Source organism: Centrocercus urophasianus, unplaced genomic scaffold (genome assembly GCF_019232065.1).
Source record: "Centrocercus urophasianus isolate 14NV4802_14NV808 unplaced genomic scaffold, USGS_Curo_1.0 seq_31, whole genome shotgun sequence".
Classification (NCBI taxonomy): domain Eukaryota; kingdom Metazoa; phylum Chordata; class Aves; order Galliformes; family Phasianidae; genus Centrocercus; species Centrocercus urophasianus.
The window spans coordinates 6143302-6164822 of NW_024884878.1; the positions used below are offsets into that span (position 1 = coordinate 6143302).

The 21521-nt window shown below is 41.2% G+C and overlaps 1 protein-coding gene across 3 annotated transcripts in view; it reads right to left on the reverse strand.

The window, feature by feature from the left end:
• Window positions 1-21521, reverse strand: part of ECPAS (Ecm29 proteasome adaptor and scaffold) — a 59243-nt gene that overhangs the window by 4061 nt on the left and 33661 nt on the right. For all 3 annotated transcript variants that reach the window (XM_042829415.1, XM_042829414.1, XM_042829413.1), the window contains exons 23-46: window positions 21412-21513; window positions 19864-19987; window positions 19022-19167; window positions 17987-18041; window positions 17156-17270; window positions 16111-16176; window positions 15874-15991; window positions 13960-14127; window positions 13022-13101; window positions 12175-12280; window positions 11121-11168; window positions 10019-10140; window positions 8667-8817; window positions 7717-7782; window positions 5854-5943; window positions 5683-5749; window positions 4787-4878; window positions 4625-4691; window positions 4205-4396; window positions 3103-3311; window positions 2516-2559; window positions 1782-1974; window positions 479-620; window positions 3-108 (exon numbers count right to left, since the gene is read on the reverse strand). In XM_042829415.1, coding sequence (XP_042685349.1) covers window positions 3-108; window positions 479-620; window positions 1782-1974; window positions 2516-2559; window positions 3103-3311; window positions 4205-4396; window positions 4625-4691; window positions 4787-4878; window positions 5683-5749; window positions 5854-5943; window positions 7717-7782; window positions 8667-8817; window positions 10019-10140; window positions 11121-11168; window positions 12175-12280; window positions 13022-13101; window positions 13960-14127; window positions 15874-15991; window positions 16111-16176; window positions 17156-17270; window positions 17987-18041; window positions 19022-19167; window positions 19864-19987; window positions 21412-21513 — 2669 coding nt within the window. The remainder of the gene's footprint in view (window positions 1-2; window positions 109-478; window positions 621-1781; window positions 1975-2515; window positions 2560-3102; window positions 3312-4204; window positions 4397-4624; window positions 4692-4786; window positions 4879-5682; window positions 5750-5853; window positions 5944-7716; window positions 7783-8666; window positions 8818-10018; window positions 10141-11120; window positions 11169-12174; window positions 12281-13021; window positions 13102-13959; window positions 14128-15873; window positions 15992-16110; window positions 16177-17155; window positions 17271-17986; window positions 18042-19021; window positions 19168-19863; window positions 19988-21411; window positions 21514-21521) is intronic.

Genomic DNA, 21521 nt, shown 5'->3' on the forward strand with positions numbered 1-21521 from the left:
ACCTCTGAAAGTAGGCGTTCATGGCTTGCAGCACTCCGAGCTGCACTTTCCATGTGCTGAGTTTCAGATGGTCACACATTAACTTGCAAAACTGTTGGCGATAGCAACCTACAAAAATTAAGGAATTATGTTACTGTTGGTCACAACAGGGAAAGGCAGAAGGAATCACTTCCTGCCCTGTCTCCTACATATTCCTTATCCTGTACTCAAGTTACACCACCCTAGATTTGTAGCATAGGATCAAGTCACCACTGGCAACAAATGGTTCCAGAAACCTTCATCCACCAAGGCAGGGCACTACACTCATTACGAAACACTGGAAGAAAAGCATCTTCTTTCCGCACCCTGTTTTTTTCCAAACTTATCCACAAATCTTCTCAAAAACTTCCTCACACCAAACGCAATTTCTAGGTCCCTCTCTCCTCCCCCTCCTCCTTTGAAGGGGGGGGATTCCAGAGCTCAGTGTCAGATGACTCACGCTGCGTCTCCGGGCTCCTTGGCCAGGCTTTGCCCAGGGTCTCAAAGGCACAGAGCAGGGACTCCAGCTGCAGCTCCCTCTCTCTCGCATCCTCATCTTCTTCGTCAAGCTTTGGTAAACTTGCACCCACATTCTCAGAGTTCTGCAGTGGTGAGGAAGGCATGACAGATAGGGAATAAGGGCAGGCTGACCACACACTTCAGTTTAACCAATCTTCCCTTAAAGCCAGTGCAGGCAGTCTCTACACCCAGCCCAGAACCCCCATATGGCCTCCTTGGCTACCAGTGGCTCCAGAACTGCTGGCAGTCTGCAGAAGTGCATGGAAAGCCTTCATGGCCCTTTGCCCAAACAACTCCCAAACTGATTGTTCCCCTACATTCAGCACTGGTGAGGCCGCACCTCGAGTGCTGTGTCCAGTTTTGGGCCCCTCACTGCAAGAAAGATATTGAGGCCCTGGAACGTGTTCAAAGGAGGGCAACAAAGCTGGTGAGGGGTCTGGAACACAGGCCATATGAGGAGAGGCTGAAGGAGCTGGGAATGTTCAGCCTGGAGAAGAGGAGGCTCAGGGGAGACCTCATTGCTCTCCATAACTTCCTGAAGGGAGGCTGCAGTGAGCTGGGGGTCGGCCTCTTCTCTCGTGTCATCAGTGATAGGACCAGGGGGAATGGCTTCAAGCTACGGCAGGGGAGATTCAGGCTGGACATGAGGAAGTATTACTTTTCAGAAAGGGTGGTCAGGCACTGGAATGGATGCCCAGGGAGGTGGTGGAGTCACCGAGCCTGGGGGTGTTCAAGGAAAGGCTGGATGTTGTGTTGAGGGACATGGTTTAGTAGGAGCTATTGGTGATAGGTGAATGGTTGGACTGGATGATCTTTTAGGTCTTTTCCAACCTTGGTGATTCTATGATTCTATGAACTCCCGGTGCTGAGAGTCTGAATCACAGAACTGCAAAGCACTGCAAAAGCTCAAGAGAAGCACTTTATACAGCTTTCTAGGAGTGCCCTGCTGCCTGTAGAGCAGCCAGAAAATTAACTTTTTAATGCAGTACTGATACAATGTTGGATGCCACAGGACAGATTCTGCCAAGGGAATTACAGGGCTAATTTAGAATTCGGGAGCACAGCTACAACCTTCCCAGGGCTCACAAGCAGTCTGGTAGTCAGCCCTAACAAGGATCTAGCTGAGTGCTGTGTCCTCCTCATACTGCTTCTCTGTAGAAATCTGGCATGCCTTGAACCTCATCAGCGTGACCGTTTGCTACTTGGCTGTTTTGAAAGAGAGAAAATCCAAGCTGAACCATCACCTTCTTTATCATGGGGAAGATGATATCTGCCAGCTCCTGGAACCGATCTTCCTTTGTTGCCTGCAGCACTGCAGCCATGCAGCTTAGTGCCACCATCTTGTACTTCAGGTTCTCTTTCCGACACTCTTTCAGTACAGCCTGGACAACATCATTGACACTGGGCTGGCCAGGCACCGACTTCTGCAGCTCTGCACTGCAACACCAATGCACACGGAGATGCATCAGACTCATATTAGCCCCAAACACAACTTTTTCCAGAGATCACAAGCAATTCCCACATTAAGGCACTGGGCTGCCTACCAACAGTTATCTAAAGCTACACTCCCAAATTCTTCTTCACTGTTACTCTGCCTGTCCTGCCTGAATTTTCTTCCTGTTTTTCCATACACATTTTCAATGCACCCTTCCCATTTCTTCCTCTTTCTCTCTTTTCCCCTTTAAGGTGCTAATTCTTCCACTTAGTCTCTTGTCTCTCTTCAGCAATTCTGGCCTTTCAACATCCTCTCTTTGCCCTAAATCAATTGTTAGCTCCTTACGAAGCACTGTTTGTGCCTTTCAACCCTCACCAGTGACCACATACAGGCAGAAGGAGTGGAGAAAAACTCCCCACGTATTGATGCTCAGAACTCACAGAAGAGCAGGGAAACACAGATTCTTCCATGCACAACCCTATGTGGGAACCACCTTTTTAACATCCCAGATCCCAAGGGTACCACTTCTTTCAAGATACTCACTTGCAGGCAGAGACAACACTGGTGATAGCCTTTAACAGCTCCTCCTGCAGTGAAAAAACAGATATCACTGAGAAATACTTCACAGGAGTGTGGTCCTGCTGTGCAAGAACGTCCTTTGCACTTTGACAGAGGTATGGGGGACACACATCTGTGATTCCAGCCTAAAGAAGCAACGTCTTGCACCTTACACTTCTCCTACACTGCTGTAGAGGCCGCAGAGGCCTTGCACTGAACAGCAGCATAAATGGGCCTTTCTGCACCACTGAGCCATATGTTAGTCCTGCTTAAAACTAAAACGTGGCGCAGCAGAACTCTAAAGTTGCAAACAATAAAAAAAAGAACTGTGAGGCTGCTGACTCTCACCATGGCTGAGAGATGCTGCAGAGATATTGATAAACAGGAGTGCTGGGCAATCACCAACCACATGAGGATTAGTAAGCACTGGACTCTGCACCAAGTGCAGGGCAAACACTAGGCTCCCTAAATCTGACTTCCTGTATGTTGCCCTCTGTAACAAAGAACACTGAACTTCTTGCTTCAAGACCGAGTGCTGGACTAACACCTGCAAGGTGACAGTTTGTTTTTACCTTTCCAATCCATGTTCTCCCTGGCAGGCCCTGCAGCAATGCAGACAGCACTGTTCCCAGATGTGGAGGTACAAGGGAGCTGGTCTGTTTGGCAATTGATGCCATGGCAGCTGCTCCCTGAGCTTTCATTTTCCAGGACTGGGACTGCAATGCCTTCTGTGTAATGGCTATCAGCTCCTGCATATACAGCCTGATGCCACCCTGAGTACCTGCATAATAAAACCAAACCATAATTTTGTCAAAGAATGAACAAATATCATATCTTACTTAAAAAAAATAAAATAAAGTAGGGGAGTAGGCAATTAAAGATTCCTGTAGGTTTTTTCTTGTTTTGTTTTACAGAAACAGTATGCTGGTAGTTCATACTTCAGGCAGTGCAGCAAAGAATTCTTCCCAAGTTTATTGAAGACTGGTTCCATCTTATCAGTAAGTCTTGGAAACAAAACCTTTAGACTTTTGTACCTAGATAAAAAGCTATCCACGTGGCAGACACTGTGCACTGTGTCACATCTTCAGAGGTAACTGGAAAACCCTTCAGCTCTTTCTTTTACTGACTAGATCTGAAATCAAGTCAGAGAAGGAACGAGCAAAACCAATTTCACCATGCATCCAGATCTTCCTCTAGAAAGCACGGCAAAACAGCCTTTGTGATTCGTAGTTACATTCACTGAAGTAAAACCACAAGACATCACCAGAGGACCAGACAAGATTTCCAGCAACAAAGGCAGGCCAAAGTTCCCTCCAATTCAGAGTGTGCAGCAATCCCTAAAGACCATCATGGAAAGTTCCAAAGGTGTTCAGTTACCCGTAACATAAGGGCTGCATTACAGCAGCATTAAGTGCCTCACAACCATAAAATGGTTCTCCTGACTGTCTCTGTGCATCATCAGCTATTGACAATAGCAATTATTTCAAATAGTCAGAGAAGTTAACCCACCCAAGTTCTTACAGAACATCTTCAGGGCAGTAGGAAATACAGAAAATAAGTTTCCCACATCTCTTACCATAAGAATTTCCTATAACCAAAATGGATTTCCACAAAGAATAGTATTTCAAGCCTCAAATCCACTGGAAAGCTTTTGCTTCTCCTAATGCAACTTACCAGGTACATTTTCTTGCCAAACTTCCGCCCACAGTGTAGAATCATCTTTTTCTCCTTTTTCTTCATCAGGAACTTCATGCATGCCAAGAAAAGCCAATGGCAACACCTGTTTGGCATGGTTCTTCACTACATCCGGACTGTAGCGTCCCACAGCATGTACAGTTAAAGCACAGCCTGTTCTGTACACTGGCTCTGAAAGAACAAAATAAGCATGTTACAACTGGGAGGCAAGTTTTTTTTTTAGTTTGACAGCTTGGTCAGCCTCTCAGTAAAGAGAGGAACGCAGATCACAATGCATGGAAATTATTCAAGTAGTGAAGACAAACATCACAATATAAAAATGTTTCTTTACCAGCTTCTGTCAGCATCAAGAACTTTTTTCTATATATTCTGTAACTGAATATCCAAGAAGAAACAAACCTTCCTTTTCCATGTACCAGCTATTAAGCTTGTGCAGTAACTTCTCAGTGCTACTGTCCCGAGAAGTCTGTAACAGAAAAGAGACCACTCAAACAGTTGAAAAAAACCAAAACAATAACAAGTAAGTAAAAAAGCCTAAGACTATCTCAAACCCCTACTCACCCGGACCAGATGCCCCATAGCAAAAGCAAAAGACTTCTGTATCACACTGCTCCGATCTGTCAGGCCAGTAAGTAAAGCACTCATAAGTTTGCCTGTTGGAAGAGTTCACATTGTCAGATGTATCATGTTTTTATTGCTGTGACAAGAATTAGAACTGCCTGTTTCATTAGATCATACGCATCTTCACATTCTTCACGCTCTTCAAAGTGAGACATTTACGCATTCTCACTCTTCAAAGTTCGCTGGGTTATGCATCCGTTTCCTCCATGTTTACTCCAGTGCACAGTGTAATGCAGCTCTTGGTGGCAAAGCGCAGCCAATGCTGATGTTCTGCCATCCTTAGCCTGCAAATCTTGACTGATAATGCTTCTCTGACATAAGCACCCTAGCTTATCAACTACTGAGTTCTTTTTCTACTTTGCAGCAGAAAGGAGTCCTTCTTTGTATTCCTAAATCACAATAAATTTTCTCTTTACATTGAGAATTAAGATCCACAGGACCTAAGTCCTTTATGATTGTCCTGTAGATCAAAGTGAAAAAACAAGTGCTTACTTACAGCACTACACTAACACAAACATTGTTTTGTTTGTTTTGGAGCATACTATGCTCCAAAAAGGTCTAGAGACAAATTTCCATCTGCTCCTCCATCTTCTCCTGGGCACTGGGGAACTCTCTCATCTTTTCTCTCAGCATCTTCCAGGTTGGTGATGAATCGAACATCCTACAGATCTAAACTAGTATCCCTATCTCACACATGACAACTTCAAACAACTCTGAGGAAAATAAAAAAAAAGGATCATTCTTGTAATAACAATCGAAGGTGAATAGGGAAGAAAAGCTACCTACAAAGCAGCAATCAAAAACGCTTAAAACTTGAGACTAGAAACAAACCCTACCTGAATAAGGTGTTAGGTCCTGGGGACACTGTGTGGTTAGTGAGACAATTACACTGGCACAGCCTCCCTAGAAGATTGCAGGAGAAAACAAAAGATATTAAACCATATTAGCAGCCGGTTATCGCTGTTCATACTTGCTGAGGTACACGGCTATTAACATCCCAGGTGTACCTTTGTGCCTAGGCCTACTCCACTTCTTATCAGTTCACACAGCCGAGGAATCAGCTCACCCAGGACAGAAACATCCAAGTACTGCAAGCTCTAGAAAAAGGGAAGAGGAAAAAAAAATAAAATAATGAATGTGACAGACTTCAAGCTGATCTGAAAAAAAACATCCTGTACCACGCAGAGATTGTATTGTCCCTGACCTGTGGAGAGACGACCCTGCTGAAATTACTGGAATCAATCAATATATTCCTGCACTCAGGCTTTTTCAAAAGCTGAAAGTATTACACAAGAAAGAATTTCTTTTGAACTGGAAAAGAAGAGGTGCAAAGGGTGCCTATCTTAGGACAAAACCAAACATTTGTCCTGACTGCCTGAAAGCCTGAAGCATTAACAGCCTGACTACACAATGAAATGGCAACAGTCAAGCTTTTAAGCAGGAGAAGGCGAACAGATGGAAAAAGCCACAAAAGTTTGAGAGATATAATTGGTAAACTTCTAATCACTTGTACACTTGATGCTTGTGAGCAAACAAGTCTCATGTTACCAGTACTGTGCAGTACTGTCTGCAAGAGGGGAGATTCACCCCATAGCAAATTCAAAGATCATGCATTAACCTTCTCTGAGCTTCTGAGTCAGGTATCCTGACAATTTTCCCTACTCTGAGTAGGGTGAAGGGAGAAAGGAATAACCCACAACATCGCTTACAAGGATACAGTTCACCATCTCCTAGTCTGCCCCAGAACATGCAGGAATAGAGAAGGCTGCTCACAGACCAGAACGTTTTTATGGTACTTCAGGGAAGATGCACTATCCCAGCCTTTCGCTAACAAATCTCAAGCACTGACAAGAACATCACAACTGTCGTGAAGGGGCAGAGATATAGCCAGGAAGAGAGACAGCAGCAGCTGTTCTGGCCTGCAGGGCATCCATGAGTACACTTTTTACACGGAACCTTTCATCCCCAACCACTTCACACACTATTTATAGAGAGCACTCCACCTGACACTGAAATGCAGGTCCCCCTGGCACAGACACCCAACATCCCAAATGCTGCTACATGCAGGAGAACTTGCTGTTGTTATTTTTCCGCAAGTGAAGAGAATAGCTCTGTAGACTGCACTTCTCCTAAAGCTTGCTCAGTGCTCACACACCCTTGCCTGCTCTCATGTCCCAGGCTGCATGAAGTGTCCAAGCAGAAAACAGGGAGTCCTCTTCTTTAGAAAAAGACAGGTTGGTGCCTGCAGACCAGAAAGGTCTACCAAACCCTACAGCACAGTGCCTCAGCATCAGGAACTCCTCCAGCAGCAAACTACAGTAACAAACACCAGCTACAGACAGTGCTTTCATTGACATTGGAGTTTTTTTTTTAAACATCCCCACCATCTGAAGCCAATGTCCAGGTGAGCTTATCTAAGGCAACACAAGGCAAGGACAAGACAGCATTTGTGTCTGAAGAACAAGGACTTTTGCCAGCCTGAGGCTAGGTGTGCAGCTTTTTTGTTGAACTGTAGGCCAGAGATGAAAAGAAATGGCAAAATGCAAAAAGCAAAATACAGAATTAGCTGAGCTCCCATCCAAGTAAAAGCATTTGTAAGAAGCCCTTTTCATCAAAGGGAGCAGGTTCTCAGGTGGAAAAACATTCTCTCTGATTCCAAATGGAACCACAGCCATTTACAACAGATGGGAAGAGCAAGCTGTGACTAACAGGATAAGACAAATCAGCGTGTGAAAAACATGAACAGACATCCACACAAGGAGATAATAAAACAAAGCCTGAAGAGAAATTCCATAAATGCTCCTACTTCCATTTCCAGTCTCCTATCATACATTCCTTAAACTGGAAACTTCTTGAAATCAAACAATTACCATGTTAATGGTTTCCATCATGGGAGATGACTTGACAGCACTAAGTCTGGCACTATCCATTGCAGTCTAAAGAAAAAAAAAAAAGAACAAGAAAATGTTAATTCAACCTGAAAGGCCAACATTAGGTGTAACTCACTACCTCTTAAACTCAAGCCAAAAATCCATTTTGGATATACCCAGGCAAAAAAATGATTACTTCTACAAACTGTGAACGTTTTCTCTTTCAGAGACAGCTGATGTTGTAGCTGGAGTACAGGAGGTGCACTATGTAATTCTGATATGATGCACAGACAAAAATGGGGAAAAAAACAGAAACTCTGCCCTATTGTTCACTACTTTCTAGTTGACAGAAGAGCAGAATTTGCTCCTTTCCTCCTCCCACAATCAAAGTAGCTGAACTTGCTACAGAACAATAGGGTTCCAGTTATTTCCCCAGAAGCCTGTGACTGATTAATATGGTTCCTTGAGACAGATTACAAGGACACTACTGAAACACCCAGCTCCAGCCTGTACTGTTACAGCATGCCTTCTAATTTATGTTACAAGTCATCACACAATTAAACCCCTAGGAAAAGGAGTAGCAAAGTCTGACAGTACATGTGCATTATTAGACTCTGCCTGTTTCACAGTTGTACATGGTGCTGAAGTGATGTTTAATTGCTTGTTACCAAAGTTGTTCTTCACTTTCTGAAATACATGGAAATTTAGGAACTAAAAAAAATCCTAACACTTCCTTGTCCCAGCAAAAAAAACCCCAAAAAGCAACAACAAAACAACCCAAACCTGTCCATCCAGATTCCAATGATTAAATTCTTTTAGTAACCCTTTAGCCATTCTTCTTTACCTCCACCTCTCAAATCTGCTACTTTCTGGTCAAGAACAGAATAAATGCAATTTTTATCTTTGCTATTTCTGCTCTGTTGATAATTCCCTTTAATATTTGCACTTACTTTATCCTGATCTGTTGCACAGAGGCTTAAGTAACTGAGGACCTGAGGCTCCAGTGCACTCAAGGCCTCCAGCAAGGCTGGGATAAGTTTTGGTGCATGAGGTTTCAGCATAGATCCAGCACTTTTACTGATCTTCACAAGAGTGTTAATGCTAGAAGAAGCAAGGAAAAATCAACACAGAAACAGTTTTGGTTGAAAAAAATCTCTGGTATACTTTAATACAGTACCAAAAAATGGCCAATTAATGGCCAATTCAGATCACTATCTATACATTGTTCTGATTAGGTGGTAGCAGATCTTAGCCCTGAGCCTCTAAGCCATTCTATGCTCTGCATGGAGACTGCTTAGATTAGCCAGGGTATTAAAAAGGGCAAGGAGTACTACAGACTACTGTAGGAACAAATAACATGTTTCAAAAAAGGTTCTGAGAAAAGTCACTCAAGAGAAATCAATTGCTTCTTCCTAAGAAAAGCACAATTACAGTGTGTTGAGATCCTTCTGTACAGATCCCATTTGTCGGTCTAAAATCTTTAGATCTCTCAGACTGCATTTTGACAGTATTTTCAAACCTTAAAAAGGATGAAAAAAAAAATTCACTGTTTGTTTAGAGCTTCCTTAACCTTCCTACGTAATCACAATCAATAAAAGAAAATTGTTTCTCAGGAGACCAGCAATGCTCCAGGTCTGAAGTAAATGAAGAAATAAGTAAGGCTCCAAAGTGACAAGCATAATAATTCCCTACATACCAAGGGACATCAAACTATTAAAATGCATAACACATATCTGAGCAATGTGAACAAATGCATTTGTCTCTGCAATATGTGCTGTCATTAGTCACATCTAGACATGAAATAAGACCTGTCTTTTCCAGGAACTATCATGGGACTTTTTTTGTTTGTTTACAAGTAGATGAGATGCCACTTCTAAATAATCTTGAGCAGAAAAAAAACTCTTGAAGATCAGTTTGCCTCTTGTACCTGGACAAAAGAACTCTCTCCTAAGCCATGAATCTGTACATCTGCAGAAAAGGGAGATATTTCAAGGTCAAAGGGTTTAACTTTTTAATACTGTTGTCTCCATTTGTTTAAATAAGATGCTTCCAAAATACAAATATAGCTTCCTGTTTCAGTGGGTTCAATATGAAGGCTGTTTTGGGCAGAAATTTGTGACTTCAAACACAAAAAATGTTCTGCAAGTGAAGTGAATAAGATGGGTATCTTTGGCACAAATCATAGAATCATCAAAGCTGGGAAAGATTACTAAGATCATCTAGTCCGACCACCAACCCACTCCTACCATGCCCAAATCATACATACCCTCAACCCAGCAAGTTCGCAGGCTGCAAAACTAACCTGAGAGACCGGACTTCAGCAACTGTGCTGACTATTCCTTTATCTAGGAGACAAGGGAGCAATACAGCTACTGTCTTCTGACCAGCAACTCCTTTGGAGGGATCACACATTTTCACACAAACCTGGAGACAGATGAGAATTGCTGTTACAAGTATGTACAAATTTCCTGCTTGGATTTAGTCAAAGCACCTTTTGAGTCAAACAGAAGCCAAATGCAACTGCACAAATTGCTTACAGTGAAACCCAAGCTCTGCCACGTTTGTGCTCTCCAGAAAGTACTCAGACCCTAAACCACGTTCTTGAAGATGCTTCAGCTACAGTCAGCTTTCAGAAAAGGCAAGTTCAAAGCCACATCTAAGAGGTGCTGATCTGCACCTAAGGGGAAATGCACTAAATGATCTCTCAGCTCAGAACAGCCCTTCTCATCCACACAGATTCAACCATCGGGCTGCAAATCCCATGTCAGAGAAGACTCTGCAATTGTAATAGCAGTGTGCTTGGACCAGATCACCACTTTTGTCATTGAAATTGCATGCTGCATACATCACAAAAGTTATGATTTCAAATACAGTTCTTATGATCTGTTACTATTTCCACTGATTTGACCTCTTAGAAGAATATCAAACAGCACATTAAGTGATATGCAAAGTATCCCCAGCATATTCTGTCAGTGGTTGCACCCAACAGTGAAGTTCAGACTGGACTACATTGTTTCACAACAGGTTTAACCGGGCTTGGTCAGCTACATCTCTCTGCAGTTACAGAATGTTTCCTTAGATCTCATGAAGTGGGAAAAAGAAGATTAGGAGAGAGAACTACCAGTTCAGTATCTCCCTTCTGTGGCTGTACAGAACTTAGCACTGCATTATCCTCAAACACCAGAACTCCACTGACGTCAACAGAAGTAAGGAGGAGTATGTGGCCAAGCTTATTACAATTGCCTTTTAAGATACTGTTCTGTTTATTACTCTGTCTTATACTAGACAATTCTCTAAGATGATAGCCTGTTGTAAAAGGCCATTCCTTGAGAGATGAAGAGGAATGATTATCACAGACATCCAGAACATGCACATGTGTACAAGTGACAAAATATGTTTTTTACCTTACTTAAGGTTTTTAAGGCTAGTTCTGCTGCTTTTCGCACAGACTCCTGAAAAAAAACAAAACAAAACAAAACAACAAAACCACCAAATAACATTATTACTAGTTTTACAGCTTCTATTTAATGATGCACACTTACTGATAAGTATAACAGTAGTTCTGTTAAGAATGTATTCATGGCTGACACTTACAAACCTTCAAAGAAACTTCATAGCAGCAAGTAAGCAGTCAAATCAGCACTGACCTGGTGGCACGTGACACCGCTACCAGTCAAAGTCTCACTTTACCTGCACTGATGAATTAACAAGTATTGAGCAGAACTCCTGCATACTGAAACACAATCACTGGCATTGGTAACTTCTTTAGATGCTCTCAGAATAATTCTGGGCTGTCACAAATGGACTTTCTCAAAGTTTGTTTTCCAGATGAAATTTAGAAATTGGTGTCCCATGAACCCATTCCAAAAGGATGCATGCAGATAGCTGATCTCCTCTGGAGGCTAGTATTTTTCATTAGCAATAAGGAAGAACATTCTGTGCAAGTTGGTTTGAGTGCCCCAGAACATTTCTGAACACAGTGAATTTATTAGTATAAGAGCAACTTCCTTGTTCACAGCACAGTTTGGGAAACAATCCAGCCCTGCTTTTGCTGGAAAAATCTGGATGCACAGAAAACACAGGCTCTAGCATGGGAGGACCTGAGGACTCTGACTTCCAATCTGCAAGGCATTTAAGCACACAAGCAGACAAAAAACACCCAGAAATGTTTCTATACTTGAGAATATACTGAGTAATTCTTTCATATCCAGGAAAAAATGCTGAACCTTCAAGAGTAGCAGCAGGAATGAAGCTAACACTTAAAAACATGAGGAAAAACACACATAATCCATTAGAGAGCATGGAAATTTTAACTGCAAAGGGCCTGAACCTTTAGTTTGCTTAGCACATAACTACCATTAGCTTTAACTCAATTTCTCAAAGAATCTCTTCTAAATACCTCAAAGTTTGATCACTACTTTCCATTGAAGATTCCAGTTCAAATTACAGTTCCATTACCTTAATGTCATCTTGCACTCTAAACATAACTTCCCAGATTTCTGGAAGCTTGTCTATGATGTCATCCAAAGGCCTTCCTCTTAGCAGGTCATTCAACGCAAGACAGCTGCAAACACAGAATCTCATTTCCATCACATGGTATTTCTTTGATACGGGTATACACACATTTGTAAACACAAGTAAATTATTAAAAAAAAAAAAGAACTGTTTACACTTTTATTTTCCCCAAACCCTAAACCTGTTATAAGAATGTCTCCTTTAGCAGAAGAGAAGAACACCCAGCTAGACAGGTGAAATGTGAAACAGATGACAGCAATAAAAAAGGCTGCTGTGGTAAAAATTGCTGTTGAAAACATTCCAGTTAGGATATTGTTTCAATTTTTTTTCTCCAAATACAGGACAAAAAAACCTCACAACAGTCTGAAGACTGGAACTGAAATAAAATGGAAGTTCTCAAAACAGTGTAACCATAGACTGATATAAATAAAAAACATTTATTAAAAATGCTCTCCCAAGCAGCATGCTGCTGTCAAGTATGTATATAGACTGACTACCAATATTTTCTAATGTTAAGCAATACTTCAGCCCCACAGATAGCCAAAAACTCTGTATGCAGAAAGCTCCTCCTTTGTGGAATGCTGTCTAGCATTACGTTAAACTGCATGCAACAAAAATTTTCAGGCTCAAAGCAGCAAACTGCTTTAAGATTTTATCACTCTCAAGTGTGAACTCCAAGGCCAGGATCTATCCTGATAGAACGACATGCCCTCCTCCCACACAGACTTCTTTAGATTAGCAGATTTATTGTAAAGAGTTCAAGAAAACTCTGTTACTTCCCCATCAATACCTGGATTCCCTGATTCTCCACAGACTGCTAGTTAGGTTACTGATCAAATCATCAAGAATTTCCTTCATATACTTATCAACCTATAATTAAAAAGAAAGGAATATACTTGAGACAAGCCTAGAACATGCATCTGTTGTGCTCTCTTATGAAAGATCCTAATGGACAGTATTATCTGACTTCAGTCACAGCAGATAAACCAATGCTTGCCAGAGCTGGCTCTGTGCAAGTTCATTTTGACTTTGCTTTAGAAGTGCCCTTCTTTGCACTGCTTCAGAGCTTAGGGCTAGAGCAGGGACCACAATGAAAAATAAAAGTTCTTCAGTCCTTTTCAACCGAACTGTTTAGATGCAGCACTAAACATGCATTATAGCAGAAGCAGTTGTACTCTGCCCAAGGATCAGTCAATTACTTCATTCTGAGATTAGCCATGACATGAGAAAAAACTTGCAAATCCAGCTCCAGTTCTTTAAGATCCAGAGTCAGGGCATCTTAAGAAGTCACTTATGCCTGAAACATGCCTGGGAAAGAGTTAATCTCAAATTGATGAAATAATCTCTTCCCATAGGTTTCTTCCCACTCTAGAACTGAGGAACCACATTTAGATGCTCTTGCTCTAAGGGATGCATCTTCAACCATAATGACTTCTCAAGAACTTCTCAAATGCAATGTCAAAGCAATATCACAGTGAGGAAAGACCTTCATGTCAACTTTAACACTGGCCACACAAAGTCTATTTTATCCTTTCACAAACAAGAGGAAGCACAAAGCCTTTGTGCATTCCTCACCTCATCCTTGGGATCAACCGCATCTTTCTTTAGGACAATGTCTAATTCTTTTTTACACACTTCCTCATTTCTTAAGATACAGCTTTCCCATAAGGACCTCTGAAACACTCCCAGGCTAGTAGGATCCCACCACTGTTGTTTACAGCAACTCACCATCGATTTGTCAGTGACCAAGGCATTCCAAATGCTGGTCATTGCTTGCCGAATGCCCAGGTTGGGGTCAAACTGGTAACGGTAAAGCCGAGGAAGAAGCTGGGGCAAAAATGGAGCCAGCTGCTCTCCAGCCTTGGCAGCTATCACATTGAAACCAAAAGCTGCTCCCTGAAACGATGACAGACGAGCATTTGGTGAAACCATTTACTCACTACTCAGTTATCACTCCTGGGCACACCAGTCAGTGGCAAAGCTGACTGACAGTCTAGATAACAAGAGAAGAAGAACGAGAGCAGTACCGGTACAAGCTCTTGCCAATGCTACAGTATCAGAAATACATCAAGCAGACAGTCACCATCAGGAGATGAAAAGACACTGAAAGAATTTCAGCCCTTCCCACACCACACCCTCCAACTTTTTTTTTCCAAGATATCATTTGACAGCTTATGGCAAAGCTCTGGTGGAAGATCACAGCTGCAAGGATTTGACTACGTTTTTCCAAAATAAGCTCTTCCTGAAGGAAGGCCACTGCTTCCCTTCAACTCTGCTGCATTCAGAAGATCTAGAATAACTTATGAACTGAAAAATTAACCAACACTATCTTAGCCATGCAACTTACATTTCTGGGGATTACTGGTTTGCATATGGCCTTATTTATTTCAAACTCAAGCATTCCTTCATACTCTTTCTTTTTTTCCCTACAGAGCACTACTGTCAATTACGACACAGTGGAACTGATGCTCATCCATGAAGTGTCATGGAATTTTGTAAGACAGCTTGAAAAGAGGCTGCCACTGCATTACCTTTGAGTAGCTTGTGACTGCACTCAATGACTTCCTCTACATTTCCTGACTTGACATGTCAAAAGCTGCCACTCAAAACCTCAGTTACAGAACTACTTCACAGGATAGAAAGTACTTTCTAGACTGTGACCCAGACAAGACAAACTCACAGACAGGACCACTGCTGCGATGGTGCAAGGAACCATTTAGCAAGGTCCTGCAAATCTTGCTCCACTTCACTCTTCAGGAGAGGCGCCCCAGTGTTGAGAGAGGGAAGTCTTGAAGGATATGCTGACCTGCCAAATACTGGATGGAAGCTAATGCTGGTGCTTGATTTTTGCACTAAGTAGCATTTCTCAGAGACTCTAAACCACAGGTGAGGAGCACAAAAGAGCATGAAAGATGAAATACAGAAAATGTGGCCTGCTTGGTATTTTTCACATAAAAGAGCATCAAAGGTGCTCTGCATACTCCCAGGGACTGAACAGCTTCCTCCTATGTTTAGGAAAAACCAGTGAAAAAGACAGTTGCCAAGCTAGAACTCTAAAAAGTACACTTAAAATTTATTATGCTCCTGTCTTGCCCTACCCTAAGAAATGGGTCCAGTAGTCTTCTGACTTTGCTAGGAGTCCCAGTAGTTTTAAAATATTAAGGCTTTATTTTTGCTAAGTTGAAAAGTGAGATTATTCTGGCAACATTGGTTAAACAGCATATTTTCAACTGAGTTTCTAGTAACCAGCTGCTGAACAATTTTTGTTCTGCTTTCTTATGCAATAAAGCTCATTTTCTTTAGCATGTGAAAATTCAACCAGTTTCGAAAATACGATCATACTGTCCAAACACATCAAGATCTTGCTTCTGAATGCTCATAATGCAAAAAAGAAAGGATCACAGCTAGTCCATAGTGGAATACAGCATAATAAAACCTGTGATACCAACGTTACGTTGTAAGAACTTAAATCTAAGTTTGTTCCTCATGCTTCTTAATTTGTGTTGAACAAGACACCAAAGCACTAACACGTGGCCTTCACATGCAGTTGCCTATGGATCACAGAACTGCTGTGAGAGAAATGCAGTCACTGTTTCTAGTGCTCACAGAAGGAATACAAGCGATACAAAAGAAGGAAATTACCTTGCGAGAATTCCACATGGCATGATGGTTGGCCAGATTCATGAATTTATACACCAGATCAGGCTGATTGAGATCACTAGCAAGTGAACAAAGCTCCTTGTAGGTAGAAAGACCTTGACTTCAAAAAGCAGAAGAGAAATCCAGTTATTTTTAGGGAAATCATTACTTATAGCAGAAGAAATACCATAATAGTTAACAGTACACTCTGTGCCTATTGACCACTGTCATTTAACTTACCCATCTGGGGTTTTGCTCAAGCCACCCTGAAACACCACAGTTTCTCCAGTCATCTCATGTTTGGCTCTATTGGAAAAGAGGTCCAGTATTAGCTATACCAAACTCTAACCTTGAATGTACTGCTCACTACTGAGCAAGTTAATTTGTTTTTCCCTGTTACTCAGTAACTTGCTATCCTCTCCAGACCCACAAATGAAAACAAATAAATAAATATTAAAAAAAACAACAAACAAAAAAAGATGAGCCAACCAAAGGAAAAAAGATGATATACATTAGTGCAAAACCACACTGCAAGAAATCTCATCAGCCTATGTCATGTGTAAAGTTAATGAGAGATGGCAGAAAGCTAAGGGCTTCGCTGTGTAGTCAGAAGCCAAGCCAAAACACTGACGGCTTATTTCAGACCAGATGCAAGCTACATCAGTGGAAAGTACTTCTACTTCAGAATGAAAGAAAAAACAACAAAACATTTCCACACATCTGATCTTCTCTTGTTCACCCCTACTGAATCTCCTACGCTTGCAGATTAGGTTTTTGTCACCAAGTTAGAAAGGAAGGCTGATAAGAGCACTTCCAACACATTCAACATGATTAACAGCCAGTAGCTCTGCAACACCACAATTTTTTGTGCTAAAGTAAACATGCTACTATTAACAATTCTCCTCAGCAAAGCATATGCTTGTGCAGACACAAGTAAGATTCTACTTCTACAACACTGATACTGTTCAGAATCACTGCAGGAGCTCACTGTCCTCTTCAATTACACAGTGCAGCAAGGAGGAAACCACACCCAAACTGATTTAAACTGCTTGAATCAGGACTGAACCATTATTTAGTAGTTTTGTTAAATTCAGAACAGAACAAAACTGGAATAGCTCCACTCACAATAAACCCAGGCTGAATTAAGAAATATCTCAGTTTGACTTCCTGGCAGTTTGTGGATCGTGGTTTCTCCCAGGCACAAGGCATCTCTCTCATACAAAAGAGGCACATTTTTGTTCCCATCAGACATGTAGCTTACAGTACTTTTTAAGGCACACTGTACCTTTTCCCCGTCATAAGGGTATCAACAAGTGTGGTGACTAGCTGTTGCTGATCCTGTTCACTTCCTAGTTCATATATCAGCCCAAGACCTTTTGAAGCAACATCCTGACTGAGCTCTGCAAGAGATTTCACAAAATGAAATTAAAGATAAGCATGTGAGTAGTAATAAACAAATTTAAATTACAAGATCCAACAGAAAAAATCATGATTAAGAAACAAAAGCTGTGTGTTGCAGTCTACAGTTCTCTATTTCAGAACAGATCTAGTCTGGCAATACAAGCTTTGGATTCCAAAGCATCAACTTGTTCCTGCTCCATAAATTTGACATCTTATTAACATTGTCATTGGTGGCTTTGAAATAGCTGGGAGCATTCAAAGAGCTGCCATTATTCAGACTTGCTACAGCCCCTAAAGTTCAGTAAAATAGTCCCTTTTTTAACTTTGGTGAGCTCTGGTTAGTCCACCGGATGTCATCCTTTCCACTAGTTGCCATCACTAGACATAAAAGTCAAACACTTTTTGTTTAAAAATAGAGTTACTGTCCATATAGAACTCTGTGATACTTCTGCCCAGAGCAAAGCAGAAGCAGCAGATTGAACAGTTTCTGTTATTACGGCCTGCAGAAGAAAATGCACAAGAATAATTACACTCTCATTTCTACAAGATCTAGGAAAGAAAATTTCTGAAGTAACAGAAATGGTAATTTTTTTTTTTACGGACAAGCTTTAGTACACACTGACAGAGAGGGTGAAGCTGACTTTCTGTTTGTTGTAGATTCCCTTTAACTTTTTAGGGCCTCACTAGAAGACAAAACTGTTGTGGTAGTACTTACCATCACTATCTGACAGAATTGAAACGAATGCACTTTGAATATCCTTGAGGTAAGACTGAAAGATGAGAAAGAAAGATATGATTTGTATCATCTCAAGACAGTCCCTAACAGATAGACAGAGGTAACCATATGAATAGGGTTGTCTATTTGAGCTATGACACAGAAAGCGTCATTCTTTTGGACTAGTAAGCAGCTGCCCGTCCTTCATTCACAGAATGTAAGTTATTTGCCCAGCACCTTTTTATAGCTACTGTGTTATTAGTAAACCACACAATTTCTTCTCCTCATTTAATACATACCAGTAACGTGGCATAAATGGTGCATCTTCTAGGCAAGGGACATCAAACTAGAGGATTTTGCTACTCCAGCAATATACACTGTTAGATCAGTGTAATATCATACTAGCTCTATGTAGGGAAAGGACGTTTTGGTTGAGAATGCTTTTTTTCTTTTTTCAGTTGGGAATGCTTTAAGTGCCTCCTTGGATAGCAACGTCCACACCTGGTGATTCTCATCACACAAAAGCACTATCAGTGCAAGATTTTCAAACCACAGCCAAAAATACCAAGCACATGAAACATAACTTCTGCTTGGTAACAAAGTTGTGATGAATTCTGTGGAACAAGTTCATGAAATTACACCTAGCTCTTCACTTTCTTCACCTCTTAAACTGCCTTTTAGTATTTTCCGAAAAGAAATCCTAAGAACTATACTGAGACACATCTCTTCTTCCTAAGGAAAGATGTACTGGCACTTCATCTTACAAAACAGATTTACACTGTGCATACTCTGACTTGAGTGCAAGTCAAATGTTTGGAAAGATGCTAAACAGCTTTGTTTGTCTAACAGACATAATGTCCCCCATGACGAAAAGATCAGTCATGACTCAAAAGTCAGTAAGGACTGCAACAGCCCTGGGGATAACAAGGCAATAGAAGTGAAATAGAATTAAAGAGAAAAGAAATGGACAGAAAGGAAGCAAGCAGCAAAAATAGGGATAAGGAGCCAGCGTCAAGAAATGGACATATTCCTTACCTTAATTGCTTTGTGTGTACTCAGCTTCTTCACCATTGACAGAAGCCAGATGCAAGCTGCTTGCCTAACATGTGGGTTAGGGCTGATAATGTGCTTGTTCAAAATTAGGTCCAGGACCCAGGGAACCAAATCATTTACCTTCAGATCTACATGAAAGAAAGGTAGAGAGTAAGAAGGGAATTTTCAGAATCAGACATGCTTTTTTTTACTTTCATACAATACAACATGTAGCAGCAATGTCAAAACTACTCACAAGTGAGTAAGGAGGCGAGGCCTTATCCTCTGCTTATTCAAAAAAGATGTACAGTGTAGCTTCTGGGAAACTGTTTCTCTTAAAAGAAATTCTGAAGAGAGCTCTGCTAACCATATACCGATAGTGCTTGTGGCCCTGAAGAGTGTGAGTATAGAAACACTCATACTGTCTACAATCCATTGCGCGCTTTTTTTTTTGTAGCATGTGTGTTCAGACTCAAAAATCCTGGAGTAAATGCAGGGTTTGGCTCTGCCCCACCCACCATGCTCCACTTTGTGTTCATTTGAGATCTAACACCATCTCTGTCAAGTGGCAATGAATTAGATTCCATAAAAAAGCTATTTAAAAATCACATGAAATACCGTTTTCTATCTACTCCTTCATATCTACCCTTTGAGTAGATGGACTTGAAGTGGTGAAACAACTTGTTTACAACTCAGTATTGCAGAACAAAGAGCAAAGCACAGTGTAAAATGTCTCTTACTTCTTCTACTATTAATCGAACACACCAGATAATAAAGCCAGTGTTAAGCCACAACTGTGAGATTTCACATTTCTCAACCTAGACCTTTGTATAAGGAAGACATACCTGGGGCAGGGATATATTCCTCCTCTGTGACCGTCCACGCATCACGTGCAGCCACCGAGCTGGTTCCTACAGCAGCACTGGTAATAGCTTCACCCACAGTGAACTGCAGTTCTATTTGTTTGGCCTAGGAAACAGTAGAGCCTCACTATTGACTGAATGAACACCACAAGTTTCGGCACAATGCAAAAACCCACAGCCCATTTCTCAGTCCCAGTACTCAGCACTGATTTACAATATCACACTTTTGGTGAGCTTCTAAGACTACCTGGTGACTCAGATCCCTTGGAGCTGATGAAAGCAGTGCTGACGTCAAGCACTCCAAAATGAATAGTAAGAGCTAAAGCAAGAATTTGCCAATCTCTACGCAATATAAAGAACAGGAAAAAAAAAAAAAAAAAGGGATAGGATCAAAACAAAGTTTAAACAAGATCACCAGTCATTAACAAAAGTTACCATGACTCTAAGAAATGAACACTCTTTTTCCCACATGGAAACAATTTAGCCGAAATTTTGCTTTGCTTTCTGTCTTCCTTCCACAATTTCCTTAAGCCCTGAGGAACAGAATGCGTAAAACTCTGCCAATTTTTTTGTCCGTCTTTGTGGTGAATTTTTATCTCTTAAGAACTGACTACTACATCTGCTGAGTACCACTGCTCTCTTTACTCTCTGTAAGAACAAAACACTCATGTAATTTGGACAAGCAAGCCTTTAGCTTCCTGCAATCTAAGATAAGCTGTTTTTCAGTTGTTTTTTTTCCCCTTCAAGTGCATCTTTTATAAAGGAAGCTGTAATGTCCCTGAACAGTTCCAGGTCAGAAACACTCAAAAACATGATTTTGTAGATGTGTACACAATGTTCTTGCTATTCTGGCTTGTTTGATCACATCAGACTGAAAGACTCTGCAAATTCAGTCTGTTTCATACTCAATAGATGCTTCTGCAATGCTGAATTCTATGCGAGTATGAACAAGGAAGAAAGATAAAAACAAGCTAAAGTAAAGAAAGATACTAAAAATCTCCCCGATTTTTAATTTTGCAGCCTGGAATATGGAAATACATATAACAGCTCTGTAGTACTGCAAAAGAATGCAGTGCACTACTGGTGGACTTAGGCTGACAACAGATCTTCCTATAAATAAAGCTTCTAATTCAAGTGAGTTACACCAGCGGATGTACTTCTGATGGAAAAGAACATGTATTTATATTACCACCTCATAGGATACACTTGAATGGCAAAATACAGACTTATGGAATCACTACTAAAAGCTGTTAACGTTTACTGTGTAAAGGTAGTCCCCTTGAACCAAGGACACATACTTCATCTCAAAGACTGGGGCACAAATCTCAGCAGGCAAGCTTTTAAACTCTGGCATAAAACATTTTAGAATTTTACATGCTCCAAACTTATCTCAGCTCTCTACTCCATTCCAGCTTTAACAAAGTTAGAAGCACTACAGATGACAGCTTCTTCATAAAACTGTCTCCAGAACACACAGAAAAAACACTCAGATAGAAATACTGATGAAAACAATATGCACTAATTTCTCACCTCCACAGAATCCATCAAACCTTGCAACAGTAGCTTTTGGTGGGGGAAATCTCCATCTCCCACAGGAAAGTAACCCAACGTTTGTATTGCTCGTTCCTTCATCTAAAATA